Source organism: Salvia miltiorrhiza, chromosome 2 (genome assembly GCF_028751815.1).
Source record: "Salvia miltiorrhiza cultivar Shanhuang (shh) chromosome 2, IMPLAD_Smil_shh, whole genome shotgun sequence".
Lineage (NCBI taxonomy): Eukaryota > Viridiplantae > Streptophyta > Magnoliopsida > Lamiales > Lamiaceae > Salvia > Salvia miltiorrhiza.
In genome coordinates, this window is record NC_080388.1 from 48464577 (window position 1) to 48488858 (window position 24282).

Below are 24282 nucleotides of genomic sequence, written 5' to 3' on the forward strand. Positions count from 1 at the left end.
AATTTTTCATTAAAAAAAAAAAATTACGCACAATTTATCATAAATTATACTTATATATTATAATACTAACAATGTTAACTGTCCATCCAGAAAAAAAAAATAATGTTTTCAGTGCATCATGGAAATAATATATACAGACAAGGATCATAACGTTGTATGTTTTGGACAACACATAATTTAACTATTTTTTTTGCATAAAGGTAATTCGAAATTATTATTTGGTGTGTACATTGAGTAAATATAACTTTTTATACAATAATATGTAAATTATACAATAAATTAAGAGGGATTATACTCCAAATATTAAATGTGAGAGGCTCGATAATATTGACTAAGTTTGAACATGAGAAGTTTAATTTCAAAATTTAATAACTCTACCACTTTAACTATTAACTATCTTCAAATATAATAAAAGGACTTTCTTTTTTCTTTTGGCACGAGAGAGCGAGAGATTTCATTTCTCCTTTTTCGACTTTTAATCTCAATCTTCTTCTTTCTTTTTTTTTTTTTTTCTTTTTTTTTTGTCACATCTTGAACTTACGGATGTTGAATACTTCTTGTCTTTACTTTCCAATTTCCATCATAATAACATATACGGTCCAAAGTAAATATTATTTCAATTTATTTTGCACCACTTATTTATGGACGATATCGAAACAGCAATGCGTACTATTAATGAGGCCTAATTTAAATGACAAAGTTATGACATATAAGAGAATTTGAGTAACTTTTTCACCTTTATATAGTATTGAGATCTCGCAGTCCATCTACATGAGGATAGTTTTTCCATCATGTCTACGTGTGGATTTTTTATTTAATTATATAATAAATACTTAATGTAATTCTAAAGAAAAAAAGATGCAATACGAACTTTTTTCTATATATATCTCGAGACAAGATACTACTTAAAAGTGTGCACTCAACTCTTCAAAAAAAAAAATGTGTGCAATCAATATTTAAGTTCTTTCGACTGTAAAAGGAGCCCAAAAAAAAAAAAAATTCGAATTACTGTACTAGAAAAGTGTATTATATTTCAAAGATAAAAGATAGTCATGAAGGTAAAAGAAAATACAAACAATTTTTTGATTTAAAGTACTATTTTGTCCGCAATAGTGAATTTAAAAAAATAAATTTTAAAACATATTTTTAATTATGAATTGTGATATTTAAAGAAAATAATTACAACCAATAATATTATTAGTTATGAATTGCTTTTAGATATGGTAATTCACAATCAATATGTTTAATTGTTAATAATTGTACTATTGAATGGCAATTCACAATCAAGTGTATCTTTTGATCGTGAATTAAAAAAAATAGTTATTTTAAAAGTTTTTTTTACTATTAATAGTTCATATCTTATAATGAGTATTTTATTAATTTGGTAAAATCAACTTTATTCAACTGAAGCACCTCGTTTGGAATATTTGAGCAATATTTTCAAGAGTGGTTGTTTTTTTTTTTTTTTTTTTTTGAGGGATAGAGTGGTTGTTGATGAATAATTAAAAGAAGTGAATGGAATTAATATAGAGAAAAAGTGAAGGGTTAAGCAAGGGTCCAAATGCCACCGTTTGCATGACCCTCCAACGTGTCACGGAACAGCCCCATTTCTCACAGCCAAATCCGTCCAAAATCCATTGCGTAAGCAGTGACAGAATCACACTATACTCAGACCCACCACTTGCCCTCGCGCCACGTGTCCTCCCATAACCTTATCAACCACGTGTGTTCTAGAACCCGCCGCCCCTCCCCGACACCTGTCCCCCCTCCCTCGCCCTATATATACCCCTCCATCTCTTGCGTTCTAAGTTTCACAAAACCCCTCCTCTCTCACTTTCCCTTTGCTCTCACCCAAATTTCACACACATATTTGTAATATATTTTTATATACAGAGAGAGAGAGAAGGAGATTTTTTATATATTAAATCTTTCAAATTTCTCCGAGGAAATGGCCGCCGTCAATTTGCAACTGCCGCCGGGATTCCGGTTCCACCCGACCGACGAAGAGCTCGTCATGCACTACTTGATCCGGAAATGTGCATCTCAATCCATCGCCGTTCCGATCATCGCCGAAATCGACCTCTACAAGTACGATCCCTGGGAATTACCAGGTATTGAGCCGCGATCCATCTAAAGCTCTCCGATTTAATTGATTCCGACGGATTCGTTTAATTAATCGCCGCCGCATTGTTGATTAATCTCAGGTTTATCTTTGTACGGTGAGAAGGAGTGGTACTTCTTCTCGCCCCGGGACCGGAAGTATCCGAACGGTTCGAGGCCGAACCGCGCTGCCGGCAGCGGTTACTGGAAGGCGACCGGCGCGGACAAGCCGATCGGTCAGCCGAAGTCAGTCGGAATTAAGAAGGCGCTGGTGTTCTACTCCGGCAAGGCGCCGAGAGGCGAGAAAACCAATTGGATTATGCACGAGTATCGGCTCGCCGACGTCGACCGCTCGGCTCGGAAGAAAAACAATAGCCTTAGGGTGGGTAGCTCCGACCAGATTATTTCAATAAATTAATTGAATTTAAAAGGATGAATCGGAATCAACCAATTAAATGATTAATTGCTCAATTCGATAAATCAACAACTAGGGCCTGAAAATGAAATTGTTCGTGACGATGCTGATGTGGAGCTATTATTCCTTCTTATCTCTTTATTTCCGCGTTCAAACAAACATGATTGGTGGTCCTAGTCAATCTGACGGCCGTGATTTGATCTTTACAGCTGGATGATTGGGTGCTGTGCCGCATATACAACAAGAAGGGGACGATCGAGCGACGCCAGCAGCAGCAGCAGCAGGCGAGCGTGAGCAGCCGTAACATGACGAGCGCGGTGACGACGGAGGAGGACACGAAGCCGGTGATCCTGACGTCGGTGCCGGAGTCGTCGGCGATGGTGTACGACGACTTCATGTACCTCGACGCGTCGGATTCGATGCCGCGGCTGCACACGGACTCGAGCTGCTCGGAGCACGTGCTGTCGCCGGAGGTGGAGAGCGCGCCGAAGCTGGCGGAGTGGGAGAGGTCGGCGCTGGATTTCCCCTTCGGGTACATGGACGGCGGGGGAGCGGGCGGCGCGCTGTTCCAGGGGAATTATCAGATGGAGTCGATGCAGGAGGTGTTTGCGCCGTACATGAGCAAGCCGTTTTGAGGGCTCGGGAGTTTTGGTCGCACGTGGCACAGGAGACTCGGGTCTATGAGTGTGCACGTGCGACCGCGCCAGGGTTAGTCAGTGTGTTGTAGTAGACTAGTAGTGATTAGTAGGTAATTAAATTTGTATTACAGTGTAACTTGGGTTGGTATAAATGGATGGAAAGTATTAGTCAAACGCTCTTATTGGCCGGAAAGTGTAATTACTAATTACAAAAGGAAATTAAATTTATGTAAATCCATTTTAGTTTAATGGGAGCATATTATAAAATTCAATTTCAAATTATTGCCAGCTATTGGACCCAACGTCGGTAGGTGTTGGTGGAGTTATATGTTGATGCATTGATCAATTGAGGCCGTTAAAACCGGCGGCTAGAATCCACAAAATGGGTGTATCCATGTCACAAAATTAAGGGCAAATTAATCAAGGGCCGGTTTCAAAAAAAAAATACTCCATAAATCAAGGGCCGTACAAATTATGAGTATTTAGTTGTCGTTTTTTATTAATTGTTATTTTCTGAATTTTGAGCTTATAATTCTTTTATGCAAGGTTTTTTGTTCCCTGCAGCTTCTTACTTAAGATTTGGATTCCTTCTCATTCTTCTTCCTCATTATTATTATTATTATTGGAAAATGAGAAAGCGAATAGGGATATTCAATTTAATACTCCATGGTTTACTCGTGTTAACATGCATAAACTTTTCTAGCTCAATTTCTTTCTCATGAATATAGAACTTAACGGTTGTTATTATAGTACATATATTTTTTTTACACACTGTACGTAAGTATATGAACTTAATAATTATTACTCCATCCGTCCCATGAAGCAAGACCTATTTCTTTTCGGCACGGAAATTAAGAAATTGATATTTTGTGTGTTAAATGTGGTAGGTGAAAAAGTGAAAAGGTGAATAAAGAGTATTTTTTTTGCAATTTTTAGAAATTTGTCTTTCTTCGTGGGACAGACCATAAAAGAAACTTGGTCTTGCTTCATGGGACGGAGAGAGTATAAGTTTTATCACAATTAAGATTTTGGCAAAAAAATAAAATTGACATTGAAATTAAGTGATATAAATTTAAAATTTTCATAGCCAAAATAGCGTCATTTCGATTGGAGTAATATCACGTTGAAATGTTGAAGATATACAACTTATGTCATTAATAGGCCGTCGTCGGTTTTATTTTAGATGAAAATCTAGAACTTGATTAAATTTAAATAATTATTAAATTTGTGTATTTATTTTTGTCAATTTAAAGTTAGAATGTAAATGTGACCATAGATTTTAACACTCATAACCTTAATAAAATTAAGAATCATGATTTTCTTTTTTTTTCCTTTTCCCTTAATTGAACCAAACGATCTGTTAAATTAATGAACATGAAATCTGTTACTACTAATTAAAAGTTTTGAACATACGTAACAAATAAAGAATTTGAACATAAAAACAGAAATACTACAATACTAGTCTTTTCTGATAAGAATGCAGTAGGGTGCATGCATACATACATAACACATTTTTCATGTCTTATTGTGATATGATCTAAGGGAAAAGGTGGTCCTAAAAATAATTAGGGTGTGAGTTGGAGTATTAGGCCGTAACCAACGTGTCGAATTTGGCGCCAGTGGTCCTCCTCTTCTACCTCGAATATTCGCCACTTCCCTCTTTCTACACACTTCCACTCCCTTCACCATTCTTTTACTTAACATTAACATGACGTGTGTTCATGAATTTAATACCACATGGTAAATATCATTATTCAAAATCAAGCTGCCTTTCAATACATAATGGCGATTATCTCACCTTGTTTTTCACCCTTATATTTATAAAGGTGACATCGCATTATTATTGAGCTATCGAGTCTAAATATAATTAGGATGACTTTTTTAGGAAGTACCCCCTTAAAATGCGAATTTCGAATCACCTACAAAATACCTACGTTAATATTTTAGTTGGGCTAAATCGGACCTACGTGCCTATAAACGTGGCCCAATCCGACCCAAAAATGGATTGGGATGATCTTGACACTTCTAAGACTAGTGATGATTAGTGTTGGTTGTAATTAAATTTGTTCCATGTTCTAATAATGTGATTATTTGAAAAATACCTTTCAAAAAAATTATACATACACAATTTCAACATTTACTTTCAACAATAAATACAAGTAGCCCTATAGCTACATCAATCCAACTCACCCCTCCCATATGCTTTGTCGATGTTGGATTGTTGGACTTGTAACTACCTAAAACGTTTTTTCATATACTTTTATTTTATACACACACATTTATTTTATACCTAAAACGGTTTTTTTTTTTTTTTTTTTTTTTTTTTTTTAAGTTCTATAGAGTAAAGAGTCATGATTTTCACGTTCAGAAAATTGTTCAATTTTTTTAAGAAAATAATACTCATGCCTAGGGCTGTCTAAACGGATGACGAGTATTGGATAACCCGATAATTTTTTTCGATTAATGGACCGATTTTGGTTATTAGATTTTTTAAAATTTTGGGTACCTATCAATCCGATAACCGATTCGGGTTAACCGAATAACCGATTTTTATTTAATTAATAATTCAATATATATATTAATTATAATTATAATTTTAATTATATTTTCAAAATTTTGATATTTAGTTAATATAGAATTATGTTGTATTAAAAGAACAAAAATGACTCTTGGGTTAGTGGATAAGTTGTTGATTGTATTTGTTGGAGACTTGAGTTTGATTCCTCCAACAAACAATTTATGTGAATTTTATTTTTTAAATGAGTGTTCGGATACCCAATTAATCGAATTAGTTAACCGAAAAGGTTTGGCCAATGGTGGACGTCGTATTCCACCAAATAATTCCTGCACTGGCTAAGAATTAAATAGTATAGTAGTAACAAGGTCGAACCACAGAGACCAGGTAAAATAATCCAAATCCCTAAAGACCTAAATTTTTGGTGTAGCCACCACACCTTTAATTGAAGAGAATTAATTATAAACTAAGAAAATAAACGAAGCACGAAAATATTCTAGAAAACAATTAATGAAAGGTAACTCGGCTCGAATAAATCCATATCAATTTAATACTCTGTTCATCGACTCAAAGATGAATTAATCCATATCAACCAACCAGTTATAGGATACCGTGAAAGCAACGAATGTACCCCAATCCCTACTTACTGTGTCGATAAACAGCTGAAGACGCCAGACCTGCTTATTTCCCTTATTAAAATATAACCTAGTTGGAGACGTCAGACCTAAATTTAATATTCTAACAACATTAAGATGAAGGAACCCAACTTAGACCAATTATCCTAGATACGCTAGTAATAATTAATCCACCAATTTATTCCTACTACGAACATGGTAGCTTTATCACTAATCAGCCATATTCCAACAATTACGGATTGGTAGGAACTAATTGACTGTAATTCAATTAAATCTAAGTTGATCAGCCTTAAATAAAATCAGAACTATCTTTAAACACAATGAATTAATCGGAATCAACATGAATTAATTATATGCTCAATTAGGTCTCACATATTATTAAATCAATACTTCATTATTCTCGCCGAATTAAAGATTTAGCTACTCATATTTAAACTAAGAACAGTCAAATAAATGAAAGCAAACATAAAATAAATGAAATTGGAATTAAAATATAAAAGTCACCACTTGAGGAATTAAGGGAAGAAACATCTAGTGCACTTGATCTCCCAAAACCAATTGCTAGTTCCAAGAAAAAAACAATAGAGAGAAATTTAATTGCCTAACTAATCTTCTAATCTAATAAAATAAAACGTGTGTTGCAAGAAGAATTAAAAACCTAATATCCCTCTACTAAAGCATGCGGCTCCTATTTAAACAAAAACTAAGGGATTAAAAATCCCTAACAAAATAACCGTCCATATCCCATAAATTGGGCTGATCGGCTCTTCCAAATTAAGCCCACAAAAATAAATAAAAATAAGAGTTTTAGGCTTAATTAAATTAAACAAATGATTCCAAGCCCAATCTCTAAATCTCTTCAAAAGTCACGCCATCTTCTTCAACTTCACGCCTTTCCCGAACTTTCTTCATCGCCGAGCTTCCAACAACTTCTTCCATCCACGAGATCCATCTCCAATCCATCTGATTCCTGCGCCAAATGCCAACAACTTGGGTAATATCATAACAAAATCAATGGAAAACGACACGAAAATAGATAACCAAATCACACACATCAACCAAATACCCAAATCGATTTGAAAACGATTATTGAAAATGGGCAAAAATCAATTTCGGGTAATCAAAATTTTCAATTCGAGTAATAAAACCCAAACGGGTCAAGAGGCTTACTCATGCCACTAATTGTTATTCTATCATTATCCATATTTATATAATATATGAAAATACAAATTTTAACAGATAGTTTTCTGCTAATTTTTCTCTCTCCTTCTATCACTCTTTTTATTACACTTAGTCTCTCCTAACTCCCCCATCTCACTCGTTCTCTCACAATCTATATATTGATTATATGATTTCAACCAAATTTTCTCTCACATTTTTTTTATTATTTTCTAAAAATCATCAAATTCGGTTCGTGAAATGTTCAATATGGATGTTAAACTAAAGATCATGATAAGATCTTTATTTAGATGTAAATTTTTTAAAAACTAAATTTAACTCGAAAAAGTTAGGATCGTTTGAAATCATAAAATTATTATTTTTCATCTCATCTCTCTCCTTTTTTTTTTCTTTCTTTCTTTGTTTTAATGCTAAAGTTACGACTGTTTTATCTTTTATTTGTTATTTTTATATTTTTTTATATGAACTCTGCTGAAATAGAAATTTTATTAAAAAAAAAGAGAAAAAATAAAAACAAGCGAAAGCACCCGCAAGAGACCACGGGTAACCGAAAAATGGCCAAAACTAAGAGAACATTCTTAGAGGATCTTCCTAGTCAAAAGAATCTTCGTCATCCAACATATCTCTCCATTTTTTCTTTTTTGTAGAGACCACGGCCGACATAGATCGGGCTGCTTCGGAAGATGAGTTAATCACAAAATTTTGCAGAATCGCTCCTCCAGACTGAGCATGCTGCATCGGTGACGGAGTGTCAAGAACGGCACCAGTAGCACGGCCTGCTGCTTTTGGAAATCCGAGGACATACCATTCTTGATTATACGCCGGAGCCAGTGCTTGTAGAGGAATCAGAACCTCTCCCATTCTTGGTAGCCCCTTTTGGACGCCCTCGACCACGAGATATGGGGGGATCCTCCATCGTCGCCTTTCATGGCGTCACAATCAAAACCAGATCTGTGTTGCTACCATGCGTCGGGGTGATAACAATCTGTGTATAAGAAACAGTTGTATTATCCGTCGGTTATCTGGTACCAACCAACTGGTCTGCCCTGTCATCAGGGACATCCTCAGCATCCACACGCCCACGTTTCTGTACCATATCTTCTCCAGCCCCAAAACCCATCTCCTCACCAACTTCTATGACGTCCAGGGCTGCGAAAGAGTTCAATTGAGAGACTCCTTCACTGCGTTGTGACCCCCCTCATCCATTTCCACCATCTCAAAATGTGTATTGTTCTTCGTCGTCGTAGTCTCATGAGGGATCGGAATTTCACCCTCGTCCAAGTGAGGGTTGCTATGCCCTCGGTTCTTCTGACGCCAGTTCGGTTTCTGCCCTCGACGGTTCTTGACCTTCTTGAAGCCCTCAACGGCTGTGGCATCCTTGCGATCCACCTCAGTGTCCTCATTAGCATGTCTCCTGCAAGAGTTAGTAGAATGGCCAGTAACAAGACATGTATTGCAATAATACGGGAGATCTTCGTATCCAAATTCCAAAGTGAAGTATTGAGCACCGCATTTGACATCCAAAAAACCAGCCACCGGACCGAAAACCTCCATTTCAATAAGCACACGAGCAAAGTGCCCAACTCGAGCTATGGCCGATATCCCATCGATCTTGATCGGCGCCCTGACATGTCTCGCGATCCCCGCAATAACTTCCGGATGCCAAAATTTGTGAGGAAGATGAAAGATACGCAACCAAACTTGTGCTAGGGAAGACGAAGCTTTGTAAGGCTGCCACGCTTGAATCCGAAGATGACCGGAACTAAGCCGCCAAATCGGTTTTAAAGCGGCGGCGGCGGAATCCGAGGCCGAGGAAAACTGCAAAGTGAAGTACTTTTTTTTATATGAACTCATTTCAAAGCTTTTTAATTTAAAAATATTATTTTTAAAGTATAATTTACATTAATTTTAATATAAATTTATAGATAAATAATTGATTTTATCATCTTAAAAATTAAATTTCAGTTATAGTTTAGATTTATAAAATCTTTAGATATGTTTGTATTATTTTTTTTATATTTATTTATAGGGTTAATTACCTATAAATACACGAACTATACTCAAATTTTGGTTTTTTACCAAATCTATTTTTTTGGAAAAAAATACATGAACTTTTATAATGTTGAAATTTGACCGAAGCCGAAAGTTCGTCGACTAATAAATTGATTGTCTGAATTCTGATGGGCAATCCGAAGGTACCGTTAGAAAGCTTTTAATGTTATCTTTCTGATGATACTTATATTGGTGGGTTTTGATAACCGGAAGTGGTAAAAAAATGGCATAAAAGTTGAGGTCATGAAACTTTATATTTTTTCTTTTTTTTCGACCACTTCCGGTTACCAAAACCCAACAATATAAGTATCATTAGAAAGACAACGTCAATAGCTTTCCAACTGTACATTCAGATTGGCCATCAAAATTCAGTCAATCAAGTTATTGGCCAACGAACTTTTGGGGTCATGTCAAATTCCAAAAAATTAAAAGTTTATGTATTTTTTGACCAAAAAAATAGATTTGATTAAAAACCAAAATTTGGGTATAGTTTGTGTATTTATAGGCAATTAACCCTTATTTATATTAACATATCTACTATTATTATTTTTAATTAAATTTTATAGTATTAGATTCATATTTGCGTATATATTAAGCTTCAAAATGACTTATTAAAAAATTATTAATTGAAGAATCATTATTGTCACCTTACATGGCCCGTGTTTAACACATTAATGCCACATCATAATTAAAAAATTATTAATTGAAGAATCATTATTAATCATTTTAAAAAATATATATGTAATTCAATATGAAAATTTTAACCAAAAAAAAATCACCATAAAGCCATTTTTAATAAAATATAGACAAATAAAGATTATACCTAAACATATATATACATCAAACACAAAGAGTAGTGGCCATCGTATTTGGCATTAAAATAAAAATAAAATGAATGTAATACGGTTGTTTTTTATTTATCCATTACGAAAAAGACATTGAAAAAACGGAGGATAATTAAAGTGTAGATGCAAAAGGGAACATGAAAAAGACAGGGAAAGAGAACGAAAGAAAATGAAAATATGGAAAACCCACCACTCTCTCTCCTTTCCTCCCTTTCTACCTCCATTGACGATTTTCTCGAGTTAATAATTCCCCAAATTTTCTTCACATTTTTAGCTCATTAATTTCTTAATTCACGTCAATTCATGGATTTTGTCAATTTGGTGTGATTCGATTGGATTGCCCCTCGCATAGAATAATGTTTCACCTGATCCGATCTCTCTGTCATCAATTTTGATTTATCGTCGCGCTGAAGGTCGTGTATTTAATTCCTAATTCCACATTACTGCAATGCAAATGTTTGTAAATGTTGCATGCGCGTATTGCACTACGTTTATATGCGGTATACGCCAATTACATAAATATTTGCAACTGTAGACGGTGATCTGCGGTTGTTGGGTGGTGGTTCAGCTTCTGCTTCGTTGCAACGGTGGCGTGAATTGGCGGAGAACACTCTCACGAGTAATTCATGTGAAATGTACAAAAAAATCGTTAGAAATTGAGTGGTTCGGAGATTTTTGGGAGTGAAAAAATTTGAATCTGGAGAGGAGCTACGAGGAGGCTAAATCTGCAAGCATTTTCGCCGACTTTTTGGCTCAGGTAAATTGATGACAGTTTGATTTTCTGCCTTTTTTTTGTAAGTGGATAAGGTGTTTGATTATTAGGATAAGGATCAATGTATGTTATAATGTTAAAGCATGTTTTAAACAATGTGAACTGGGCTAGAGGTAAATTTGCCAAAGTGCGTTATGAGTTAGAATTGACAAAATGTATGTCTTATATTAGGAAATTGAATGCTGGCTTTGAATTTTGATAGAGATATTTTAATTCGAAAGAAATTACAGGTGGCGGAGAATTTGTTAAAAAGGGTAGACTCGATTTGCAAATGTCGAGGATATATAATGTTGGAAAGAAGGAGAAAAACCCTTCAACTCTGTGGCAAAAGAATCAGTAAGTTCGCTCTTCATTAATGTTTTTGGACATGACGTAAACTTGATTTTCCAAGAAGAATAAAAAAAGATGGATCTACTCTGCGTTTTATGTATTGGAAGCTCAAAGAGTTGCAACTAAGTAGTTCTGACACAGAACTAGCAAATTTTAATTGCTTCATTTTGTTTTCCTGCTTTCTAACAAACAAATAAATTCTTAGTTCACTGCTCAAAACCATTGCCCAGCAACTCATGGATTTTAAAGCTTTGAATCACAAGCAATTTCGACTTGCAAAAATTTAATCGTTATGTTCTTGCTATGTAATGTGATATTCTATGTAAAAAGACATGTTCGGCATAAAAAGCCAACTTGTAATGAACTAATATTATGCCTATCTTCAGGGATTCAAATGGAGCTGCTGAAGCTGCTGATACAGATGATTCAGATAAGGCGATCACGAGAGTTGCTCAATTAATTGAACAACTACATTCTAACGCATCCTCATATGAGAAGGAGCTCACTACAACTCGTTTGCTAGGTATAGCCAGAGCAAGAAAGGAAGGAAGAGCTCTTATTGGATCTCATGGTCAGGCAATGCCTCTGCTTGTATCTATTCTTCGAAATGGTAGTCTGCTGGCAAAAATAAATGTTGCTGCGACATTGAGTGCCCTGTGTAAAGAAGAGGATCTAAGATTAAAGGTGCTTCTAGGTGGATGTATTCCCCATTTACTCTCACTTTTGAAGTCTGATGCAACAGAAGCTAGGAAAGCAGCTGCAGAGGCATTATGTGAAGTATCTTCAGGTGGACTTTCAGATGATCATGTGGGCATGAAGATATTTGTTACAGAGGGTGTGGTGTCATCCTTATGGGAGGCGTTGAATGCAAAATATAAGCAGGAAAAAGTGGTGGAGGGATTTATTACAGGGGCACTGAGAAATCTTTGTGGGGATAAAAATGGGACCTTGATGAAAACTCTTGATGCTGGTGCAGTAGATGTAATTGTCAACCTTCTACATTCTGATAATATTGTTGCTCAGTCCAATGCTGCTTCTCTCCTAGCACGCCTGGTGTTCGCTTTCACAGATACTATTCCGAAGATAATTGATTCTGGGGTAATCAAAGTTTTGCTCTGTCTTTTAAGTGAACAAAAAGATGTTTCTGTAAGAGCCAGTGCTGCTGAAGCATTAGAAGCACTTTCTTCGAAATCAGAGAAAGCTAAGCAAGCTATTAGTGATTCCCAAGGTATGCAAATACTAATTGGAGGTGTAGTTGCTCCTTCCAAAGAAGGTATGCAAGGAGAGTGGGGGCAGGCTCTTCAGCAGCACTCAGCGTTTGCTTTAGCAAATATCTTTGGGGGTATGTCGGCATTAATAATTCATCTTGCAGAACTTTCTCATTCACCAAGGTTAGCAGCTCCAGTTCCCGATATCCTAGGCTCACTTGCTTACATTTTAATGATTTTCAAGCTGAGCCGTGATGAAGAACCATTTAATTCAATCAAGGTCGAAAGTATTTTAGTAGTGCTTTTAAAGCCTAGAGATAATAAACTTGTACAGGAACGAATCCTTGAGGCAATGGCTAGCCTATATGGCAATCCTCATCTTTCAGTTGGTACCAATCAGTCAGAAGCTAAAAGGGCGCTAGTTGGGCTCATAACTATGGCTACTGGTGATGCTCAAGAATATTTAATTTTGTCGCTAATTCAGTTATGCACTGAAGAGGTAAGTGTGTGGGACGCCTTGGGAAAGAGAGAAGGAATTCAAATACTGATTTCAGCATTGGGTTTGTCCAGTGAACAGAACCAAGAGTATGCAGTTGAAATGCTTGCAATCCTGACTGAACAAGTGGATGACAGCAAGTGGGCAATCACAGCAGCTGGTGGGATTCCACCACTTGTGCAGTTAGTAGAAGCTGGGTCCCAAAAGGCAAGAGAAGTTGCAACTAATATTTTGTCCAACTTGGGCAGTTATAGTGAAGATGTTCGAGCTTGTGTTGTAAGTTCTGGAGCCATCTCCGCTTTTTTGTGGCTTCTAAAGCATGGTGGAGCAAAGGGGCAAGAAGCTGCGGCTAATGCCCTAATAAAGCTTGTTCGGGATGCTGATTCAGCCATAATTAACCAATTGTTGGCTTTGCTCTATGGGGACCCTCCAAGCTCCAAGGTCCATGTCATCAAAGTTTTAGGACATATACTTGGTGTAGCACCATGCAGTGATCTCGTGAGTCAGGGTGGTGCTGCTAACACAGGTTTGAGGTCACTCGTCAAGATTCTCAAATCATCAAATGAGAAGACTCAGGAATATGCAGCATCTGTTTTGACAGATTTATTCAGCTGTCGGCAAGACATATGTGATAGCCTTGCAACAGATGAAGTTATTAATCCATGTATACAACTTTTAACTAGCAAAACTGAAGGAATTGCAACTCAGTCAGCTCGAGCGTTGGGCGCTTTATCTCGTCCTACCAAGTCTACAAATAAGATGTCTTATATTGCTGAACGTGATGTGAAGCCATTAATCGAGTTAGCCAAAACATCATCAATTGATTCTGCAGAAACGGCAATGGCCGCTTTAGCTAATCTGTTATCAGATCCTCACGTAGCTGAAGAAGCACTGGCTGAGGATGTTGTTTCAGCTATAATTAAAGTCTTAGAAGAAGGATCATTAGAGGGTAAGAAGAATGCTTCAAGAGCTCTTTGCCAATTATTGAAGCATTTTCCAGTAGGTGATGTACTTACTGGGAGTGGCCAATGCCGGTTTGCTGTTCTTGCTCTTGTTGAATCCTTAAATGCAATGGATACGAGTAGCAATGATGCTGCCGATGTGTTGGAGGTTGTTTCACTATTGTCTCAGATGAAGCAGGTCCGCAACTCAAGTTACTCACCATGGTACGCCCTTTCTGAAGCTCCATCAAGCTTAGAGCCTCTGGTCCGTTGCTTGTGTGAGGGGCCGGTCAAAATGCAAGATAAAGCAATAGAAATTTTGTCTAGACTTTCTGGGGATCAACCAATTAGGCTAGGCGATTTATTGGTTTCATATTCCAGATCAATTGGTGCATTAGCCAATAGAGTAGTGAAATCGAGAAGCCTAGAAGTGACAGTTGGAGGAACAGCACTGCTAATATGTGCTGCCAAGGTAAATAAAACTCGATCGCTGGATGTACTTGATAGATCTGGATGTATGAAATCTCTAATTTATGCATTAGTAGATATGGTCAAGCAGAATTCTTCTCCTTATTCTCCTGATCTTGAAATTAAAACTCCAAGAGCCTACAGAGATAGATCAGCTTTTCGAGATGGAGATGAATTTTATGTGCCTGATCCTGCAACTGTCTTGGGAGGTACTGTCGCCTTGTGGTTGCTCTGCTTAGTTTCTTCATCTCATTCAGAGAACAAAATTACTGTGATGGAAGCTGGGGGACTAGAAGTCCTACATGACAAGATTGCAAGACACACTAATGATGACCTGGTACCCTGAACTCTTTCTGCTACAATTCTTTGGGCATACTATCTCCTTTAATTTATTTCATTTATGCCTTATTTCTCATAGCATATATGTGTATTGAATATTTATATTTATATATGTTGTGTTTGCATTATTATTTATACGCTTTTAACAATTTGTCATTTCTAACAATCCCATATTTAAATTCTCTTGTTGTTACTATATTTTGTGTAATTATATATATATATATATATATATGTGTGTGTGTGTGTGTATGTATGCTTCCTAAAAGTTGACTCCTCATTTCAGGCAGATTTTGAGGACTCAGAGGGAACATGGATCAGCACTGCTCTTGCAGCTGTACTATTCCAGGATTATAAAGTTGTCTCTTCGCCGATGATGATGCATTTTGTGCACTCACTTGCTGTCCTCTTGAAGTCAGACGAAGTGATTGACAGGTTCTTTGCTGCTCAGGCAATGGCTAGTATTGTTTGCCATCGGGACAAAGGAATAAACCTTGCCATAGCAAACTCAGGTGCAGTAGCTGGGTTAGTAACCCTAATTGGGCACTTGGAATCAGAAATGCCGAATCTGATAGCCTTATCTGAAGAATTTTCTCTGGCAAGGAATCCTGATCTGGTGGTTCTAGATACTCTATTCCAAATTGATGATGTCAGATCAGGTTCTGTTGCTCGGAAGACCATCCCCTTGCTTGTTGACTTATTGAAACCCATCCCAGATAGACCTGGAGCCCCTGCATCTGCTGTTCGCCTTTTAATTCAGATTGCAGATGGAAATGATACTAATAAACAACTCATGGCTGAAGCTGGGATCCTGGATGCTCTGACTAAATACCTATCTTTGAGCCCTCAAGACTTAGTAGAGGCAACTATATCTGAGTTGTTAAGGATATTGTTTACCAATCACGATCTTATTCGATACGAAGCAGCAATTAGTTGCATGAATCAACTCATTGCTGTTCTCCATTTGGGATCAAGAAATGCTAGATTGAGTGCTGCTAGAGCTTTGAGCGAACTCTTTTATGCTGATAATATAAGAGATTCTGAATCATCAACACAAGCAATTCAGCCTTTGGCTGCCATGCTTGATGCTCATTCTGAATGTGAACAAGAGGCTGCTTTATGTGCTTTAATTAAGTTGACTTCAGATAGCAACACAAAGGCATCTATGCTGGCTGAAGTTGAAGGCAATCTTGTTCATAGTCTTTGCAGGATCCTTGTATCTGCTTCTTCTTTAAAATTGAAATGTGACGCTGCAGAATTATGCCGTGTGCTTTTTGGTAATTCAAGATTCAAAGAAATTCGATTTGCTTCTGAATGCTTGGAACCCTTGATATTGCTGATGCAGTCTAATAGTGAAAAGGCAGTGGAAGCTGGTGTTTGTGCTTTTGAGAGATTATTGGATGATGAACGACTATTGGAAATTAAATCGAGACATGATTTTATAAGTATGCTTGTTGCTCTAGTCTCTGGGTCAAATTATCGGCTTATTGAAGCAAGCATCGGTGCACTTATTAAATTGGGCAAAGACAGAACTCCACGCAAGTTGGATATGGTCAATGCTGGAATCATAGATAAATGCCTTGAGTTACTCCCTACTGCTCCAAGTTCATTGTGTGCACTGATTGCAGAACTCTTCCGCATCTTGACAAACAGTAGTGCCATTTCAAAAAGCTCGGTAGCTGCAAAAATCGTGGAACCTCTGTTTATGGTGCTCCTTAGGAAAGATTTTGGACTGTGGGGACACCATAGTGCACTGCAAGCACTTGTTAACATTCTGGAGAAACCACATAGTCTTTCGACTTTGAAACTTACTCCTAGTCAAGTCATTGAACCTCTAACCTCATTTCTTGAATCCCCATCTCAAGCTATCCAGCAGCTTGGTGCAGAGTTGCTGTCTCATCTCCTTGCACAAGAACATTTTAAGCAAGATATAACCACAAGAAGTGCAATAGTTCCTCTTGTCCATCTTGTTGGACTTGGCATATTCAACATACAAAAAACTGCAATAAAGGCATTGGAGAGTATCTCTTTAAGTTGGCCAAAGGCAGTTTACGATGCAGGTGGTGTAGTTGAACTTTCCAAAGTCATCGTTCAAAATAACCCTTTACCCCCCGTGGATTTATGGGAATCTGCTGCCTTAGTTATCTCAAACCTTCTACGGTCTGATTCTGCATACTATCTTCACATTCCAGCTGAAGCACTTGTGAAAATGTTGTACTCAACTGCAGATAACACAATTAAGACTGCATTAAACGCTCTCATTGTTCAAGAGAAGACAGAGGCCTCGAGTGCCGAATTGATGGCTGAAGCCGGTGCTATAGATGCATTGTTGGACTTACTAAGGTCACACCGATGTGAAGAATCAGCAGCAAGGCTACTAGAAGCATTATTCAATAATACACGAATACGGGAAACAAAGGCTTCTAAATATGCGATCGCACCCCTATCTCAGTACTTGCTGGACCCTCAAACAAAATCACAAACTGGTAAACTCCTCGCAGCTCTTGCACTTGGTGATCTCTCCCAACATGAAGGGCTTGCTAGAGCTAGTGTTTCTGTCTCGGCATGTCGGGCACTAGTAAGCCTTCTTCAAGATCAGCCAACTGAGGAAATGAAAATGGTGTCAGTTTGTGCATTACAAAACTTTGTTGTGCGCAGTAGATCCAATAGAAGAGCAGTTGCTGAAGCTGGTGGTGTTTTGGTGATTCAAGAACTGGTGATGTCCCCAGATCCAGAACTTGTTGGACAAGCCTCATTGCTCATCAAATTTCTCTTTTCAAACCACACCCTTCAAGAATATGTGTCAACCGAACTGATAAGGTCGTTGACAGGTATTTACTCTTGGAAAATTATTGCTTTGACTTTTTCTTGTTATAGGATAGACAAAACTATGCAATAGATAGATTACTGCACTTAGGCAATATCTGGTGTGGCTGAAATTGGTTCTGAAGAACAGATCAAGAACTCCATCTTCTATTTTTCAAAATCCGTAGACAAAGGAAAGCTTTATAAGCCATATATTTCTAATTCTAAATTTAAGGTTAGATCCACTTATGAGGTTATGCAGCATTACACCTTCAAATAATAATGAATAGTGTCTGGTTTTTTCCTTCTCTTTTATTTAGATATTTCTGCTGACTACATATTCCATTTCGCTCTATGTTAGTGAATTCAGAACAACTTTTCTTTGAGGGGTTTCTTTATTGAACTGTGTTATTCTGCAGCTGCTTTGGAGAGAGAATTATGGTCCGCAGCCACTGTCAATGAAGAGGTGTTGAGGACAATACTTGTTATCTTTTCAAATTTTCAAAAGCTTCATATCTCTGAAGCTGCAACACTGTGTATATCCCATTTGGTCACAGCACTGAGGGCTGGGAGCGAGAATGCTCAGGATATAACGTTGACTACCTTGTGTTTGCTGAAACATTCATGGTCAACCATGCCACTAGATGTATCAAAATCCCAAGCTATGGTTGCAGCGGAAGCCATCCCTATTTTACAAAAGCTTATGAAAAGTTGTCCACCAAGTTTTCAGGAAAGAGTAGAAAGCTTATTGAGTAGCTTACCCGGTTGCTTAACAGTCACCATTAACCGAGCTAACAATTTGAGACAGGTTTTAGGAGGAACCAATGCTTTTTGCCGATTGACTATAGGTCATGGCCCTCCTAGGCGTACTAAGGTATTGAATAATTTATTTTCCAAATGTTACCACCCTGAGTTTGTTATGCTTATATGATGTGGATGAGTATCAGTTCTATGATTGGACATAAAACGTAATGTTCTTGGTCTTAACTATATGTTTGCATCGCTCCGTTCTTACTTGTAACTTTATGAATCTGGGAAGATTTTCTGTTACTAGTATTTCTTTCATCTTATTTACTAATATATACATGCATTAGCTGTGTGTTTTTCACTGTAGATGTAGATGCTCATATTCAGAGTGGGCTTACAAATGACTCTCATATACTTTTAGGTTGTGAACCATAACACCTCACCGGAATGGAAAGAAGCGTTTACGTGGGCCTTTGATGTGCCACCTAAGGGGCAAAAGTTGCACATTGTGTGCAGAAACAAAAGTACGTTTGGAAAGGTACAAGTTTTCGGCTCAATTAATAGTAACAGGGAACTTCTATAAATTATCATGTCCAATAGATTCATCATAATACCCTTCCAAAAAATAAAGATTCATGTTAAGCGCAAACCACTTTACAGGCAATTCTACTTCCCAATAGAAACTATCAAGATAGAAAGCAATATCCATTTTGTATATATTGCTTGTAATAATGGTAACCAATTACCTCTCTTGTCGGTAATAAACTTGAAATGGGGTTAAAATTCTCTGCATTTGTTTTTTAATATGTACATTGTTCAACTTTCTCAGAGTACTCTTGGTAAGGTCACAATTCAAATCGACAAAATTGTGAATGAAGGAGTACACAGTGGCGTTTTCAACCTCAGCCACCACGATAAAGAGGGCTCTAAGAAGGAAGGATACACTGGCCTTTTTGGCCTCGGCAGCAACCATGATCACCATAAAGATAAAGATGGCTCTACCCATAAAGAAGGGCACGGTGGGCTTTTCAACCTCAGTCACAGTCACAGCCACCACCATGATCGCCCTAAAGATAAAGATGGCTCTAGCCATAAGGAAGGGCATGGTGGCCTTTTTGGCTTGGGCCACAGCCACAGCCACCACCATGATCGCCCTAAAGATAAAGATGGCTCTACCCATAAGGAAGGGTCTGAACGGACGCTTGAACTTGAGATAACCTGGTCCAACAGGGTCGACTAAAAAGTGTGTATCAGAGGACGAAGCACCAACATATCCCACCATTTGAGGTAACGGCTTGGCAATTGTGGAAAATATTTTGAGCTATGCTTTGCAAAGGGCCCAAAATCTTGAGGTGAGGCATGGCAAAAGGAACCATCCACTTGAAAAATGGTGAAACACATGAAGCTAAATTATCTTATACCAATGTGAATATCTGCCTAGAATGTTCAAGTTTTGAAGAGACTATATAAACATAATAGAAAGTTGGCCAGGTTTAGTGGGAAGTGGGATGAAAGCCATCCCATAACCAAGATCTCGATCTAGTTGTTTGAAATGCAACTTCTTTATGTACAGAATATGTAGTGGTTTAGCAGCTGTAATTGGAAATGTGCTCCTCTATTATTTGGTGAAAATGAGGCTGCACTTAGTATTATGTATCAGTAACATCGTATCGCGTAAATGTAAATGCAAATAGCCTTTTGAAATGCATGAGTTTTGTAATTTTCCTGTATACTCTTTCTCCATTCTATTTCACGTTTAGAGTATATTGCGAATTTCTAAATCGATCCATCTTCTTGCCTTGAATCCCAAGTGTGATAATTTGATCTGAATTCTGCTAATTTTACATCAAAAGCTCCGCAAAATTGAAATATTCATCTTTCCCTAAAGATGCAGCATAGCCTTATCTAGAATGCCTCAATTTAAAAGCACAACTTTACTTTGATCGAACAAAATTAACATGGAAAAATAACACATTTTGCCACAATCTTTATTTTTCTTCAAATTAGTATATACACGGTTTTAATATTTTTCAATAATGTCATGAGGCATAGATTTGAACATCGAAAAAGTTACATGCCACGCCGAATCTAATGTGGAAATACACATGTAATGTAACATGTCAAGTGGATTTTTGGACGCCGTAATATGCACCTCAAGACATTGTTATAGCTCATCATGGCTGGGATCTACACTTTCTAAGACAGCAAAAAATAATGAATAAAATAAATGCTACAAGGAGCATTTACTTGAAGTGATAGCATTGATGATACAAAATAATTCAAATTAATCTACCATCTACTTGATTAATTTTATCATCTTATCTTTCAAATATTTAATTTCATATTTTATCAATTTATGATATCATTCAAAGTAAACGCCTCTAAAATGTCAACACGATTGATATCAGCCTATCAAAGAGGAAGTTCACATCTCTCAAGTACAAAGATATACACCACAATCAGTCAAACTACAAAAGAGTCTTTGCTGTACGATAGCACATAAAAATGAGTAGCACGCTAAGAGGAACTAGTCAAGACATGATCATCATTTTGTAGCAGCAACTATTGAACCTCTGGCTCGTGTAAAAGCAGCAATTAATGACCCCAGCTGCAGCTTGTCATTGCATGCCATGCTCAACCTATATCTGCAGCACAACTAGCACTTAATACAAAACTAATAAAACTCACACAAGCCACAAATTTGACGAGTTGTGCCCAACGTAGAGGACCGTGACAAAAGTATATGCAAGTTATCCACATTGAAATCTAGTTGCCTTTCCTAAATAGAAAGCTACTGAAGCATCTGAGGCATATATTTAAAGCATAACGTCAACTCATAACTCAGCTCTAAGTTCAGCAAACTGAGAAAAACATAAAGGAAAACACATACTCTATATCAGCCATATCATTAATAAGTTGAATGCGGACAGCTGGTGGCATCTTGATCTTAAAGACAAACCTGATATCAAGAAGTAAGATGTGAGGAAGAGGGGATGCATGTGGTGAATAAACAAATATCTGAGCACATACATGGTAACTTCTCTCACAATATCAACCAGAGCCAACCCTTTTCTGGTCTTCATATCAGAGATTCCTGGATGTTTAAAACAACAGAATAAGCAGACCTACATCAAAAAGTAATGGTGATATAGAGATATTCAGAGTGAACATTACTTTTGCTGCTAGTTGTGAAGGGTTCATTCAAGAGCCAATGGGAAATCTGCTCAATGTCTTTAGGCAAAGGGTTCCCAGTACACAAGTACACAGCTTCTTCTGTGATCTGCTGACAGGCCATATGTGTTGACTGCACACAAACAGCAAGGATAAGACTATTTTACCATGAGGCTAAGAGAAAAAGGGACTACGGCTACATTGAGCACAATAAATTCCAAGCAGAAGCATTATGCGAACGATATATGGGCACCATCATGTAGATGGGGAAATTGCTAACAAAGTCCTCATAGGGCCAGGCTGCACAAGATCAAGCCTAATTGACCATCTATGAACTCTGTATTTCCATTTTAATATTGGCTTGATGATGAAGCTAGGCTAAAGAGATATATAAAACAAATGAGATTATGCGAGCATGATACCTGTAAAATATTCAAGGCTTTTCTCATATCACCATTGCTAAGCTGTACAAGAGCTTTCATACCACTTTCTGGAACATCAAGTCTGAAGAGATGAAATGTGAAACAAATTGATATTAATCTCAAAAAAATCTGCATCAACTATATAATAACTTCAAACAAATTTAGGTTCTAGTGGAGATGTAAGAGATACAAACCATCAAAAGCTAAGTAACAATAAAACTAACCCCTCAGATTCAATTACATGTTTGAGCCTCTCCCTGACATGAACAGCATCAAGGGGGGCAAAGCGGAACCGTGTACATCTCGATTGCAGTGCTGGAATAATTTTATTGACATTGTTGCAAATCAAAGCAAATCTATTGCTCTTGGTGTATTTCTCAATCACTGAAAAGCAAATAATGCAGAAGTTCGTAATTTAAATCAAATTGAATAAAAATGTCAAGAAAAGTAAAATAAATCTTGCCTCTTCGAAGAGCAAATTGTGCATCCTTAGTCATGGCATCCGCCTCATCCAGTAGAACCAATTTTACGGCAGACTTTGCCCTATAAGAAACAAGGTACTCAGATAGGTCTGATTGAAGTGACCTCTTAAATCCAAAACAGAAAGGACCAATGCAATATCTCAGTAAATAACTAAATAAACTGGATAGACACAAGGACTAAGCCAGTCAACAGCAAACTTCCCAGATCCTAGAAAAAGTTTGACACTTAGCATCAGAATCTCCCTAGCTGTTCATCATTATGTAGCTTTTTGTAGGTGTATTAAATCAAAGTGACTGATTAGAAACATTAAAAGGTATAGCACAAAATAGCACATGTGTCCCAGAAAATACCCAAACGAGATGCTCTGGGTGCTTGCAAAGTCCTGAATCTGCTGCCTAACAACATCAATACCACGATCATCGGACGCATTCAGCTCCAGAACCATGTTTTGCAACTTGTTCCCATAAAGTTTCCGAGCCATTGCCAAAACGGTAGATGTCTTCCCTGTTCCCGGCGGTCCATAAAGCAGCAGGTGGGGCAATCTGTTCCCAGTTGCTAATCTACCAACTGTGGCACAGGAAAAAAAACCATGTAAATAACCAATGGATAGCATAAACTAAACTCATAATTGTCCAGCAAACCATTAAGATCACAGGATTAAATAACAAGAACTACCCATAAAGATAACAATGTAATGGTAGACACCCCTAAATGCAAACATCAACCGGCGTAACATCCAGTAATATCAACTCCTAAACAAAATGAGCAGAATATTTAAATTGTAAACAATAGTAGCATTGCTTGACGAAATCCCAACACTATTCATTCATACCGAAAAATCAACAGCTACAAAATGTAAATGCTTCCTTACACAGGAATCATGGAGAAGCCAGAATTCATTAAACATCAAATTCTCCAACGCGCAATAAAAATTCAACAGTGTAACAAGGGCAGGGCTTTTGACGAGTGGTAAGTGTTGGAAGAAGAAAATAAGCGTAAGTTAAACATACTGGTGTCAACAATGTCACGGTGGGCGGCGACGTCGTCGAGAGAGTGGGGGCGGTATTTCTCGACCCAGGGGGTGGCTCTGGTGTCCGGTGGAGCAGCTGAAACGACGACGTTCTTGCCCTTGAGGTTGGGCTTGGCAGAACTGATGTTGCCGTTGTCGTCATCGATGTCCATCACATCTATTACCTCCGCCATTCTTCCAAAACGGCACCGTACGATGCTAGTGTTTTTCGCCTCTGCAATTAGCTCTCTCTCTCAATTTCGTGCACTTTTATTTTATGGTGAAGGAGAGTGGGCGGGGCACTTCCTCTGCTGGACTGAGATGCGGTTCCTGCAGTGAAGCTTGTAGGGTTCTACAATTTGAGTCGCGTTTTTACTGAGCAAAGGAATTTGAAAAGAACGAGTTTCCCTATTTTTTTACAAAAATTGGACGGGAAAGGAGAGAGAAGAACCGCAGAGGAGGTGCACGGGCGCGTTGAGGAGATTGGCGCCAATTAATGTTGGCTGTACTTGGAAAAAATTGCATTCCATTAGTACCTTTAATAACACAGGTTGTTTCCAAATTGTAAACATTATGTTATGAAATATGGTACGTATTTTCATGTTAACGATGAATCAAAACGAATAGGATATGATAAAATCTACTCCCTCCGTCCCACTCTAAATGTCCCATTTGTCATTTTGGGCTGTCCCACTCCAAATGACCCATTCCCTTT

The 24282-nt window shown here is 37.5% G+C and overlaps 3 protein-coding genes across 6 annotated transcripts; 2 read left to right on the forward strand and 1 right to left on the reverse strand.

Annotated features, from left to right (window-relative positions):
* Nucleotides 1-1807: 1807 nt before the first annotated feature.
* LOC131011859 (NAC domain-containing protein 2-like) lies at nucleotides 1808-3327 on the forward strand. Its single transcript, XM_057939739.1, has 3 exons — nucleotides 1808-2111; nucleotides 2205-2482; nucleotides 2725-3327. Exons 1-3 carry the CDS (start codon nucleotides 1949-1951, stop codon nucleotides 3148-3150), a joined length of 867 nt encoding a protein of 288 aa, XP_057795722.1. The 5' UTR covers nucleotides 1808-1948; the 3' UTR covers nucleotides 3151-3327.
* Nucleotides 3328-10505: 7178 nt separating this feature from the next.
* LOC131011860 (protein CELLULOSE SYNTHASE INTERACTIVE 3) lies at nucleotides 10506-20212 on the forward strand. Of its 4 annotated transcripts, XM_057939741.1 has the most exons (8): nucleotides 10507-10792; nucleotides 10915-11136; nucleotides 11382-11487; nucleotides 11868-14931; nucleotides 15217-17761; nucleotides 18155-18609; nucleotides 18904-19020; nucleotides 19312-20212. In XM_057939741.1, exons 3-8 carry the CDS (start codon nucleotides 11423-11425, stop codon nucleotides 19720-19722), a joined length of 6657 nt encoding a protein of 2218 aa, XP_057795724.1. In that variant the 5' UTR covers nucleotides 10507-10792; nucleotides 10915-11136; nucleotides 11382-11422; the 3' UTR covers nucleotides 19723-20212. The 4 variants fall into 4 exon arrangements, with proteins under 4 accessions (XP_057795726.1, XP_057795724.1, XP_057795725.1 ...); XM_057939743.1 differs by having other exon boundaries at nucleotides 10506-11136; nucleotides 18904-19006; XM_057939742.1 differs by having other exon boundaries at nucleotides 10507-11136; nucleotides 11373-11487.
* Nucleotides 20213-20864: 652 nt separating this feature from the next.
* LOC131011861 (replication factor C subunit 3) lies at nucleotides 20865-24027 on the reverse strand. The gene is made up of 9 exons (XM_057939744.1): nucleotides 23569-24027; nucleotides 22909-23125; nucleotides 22539-22618; nucleotides 22300-22459; nucleotides 22076-22157; nucleotides 21657-21786; nucleotides 21513-21576; nucleotides 21373-21441; nucleotides 20865-21127 (listed from the first exon to the last, which is right to left on the reverse strand). The coding sequence occupies exons 1-9, from the start codon at nucleotides 23759-23761 to the stop codon at nucleotides 21028-21030; spliced, it is 1095 nt and encodes a 364-aa protein (XP_057795727.1). The 5' UTR covers nucleotides 23762-24027; the 3' UTR covers nucleotides 20865-21027.
* Nucleotides 24028-24282: the final 255 nt, after the last annotated feature.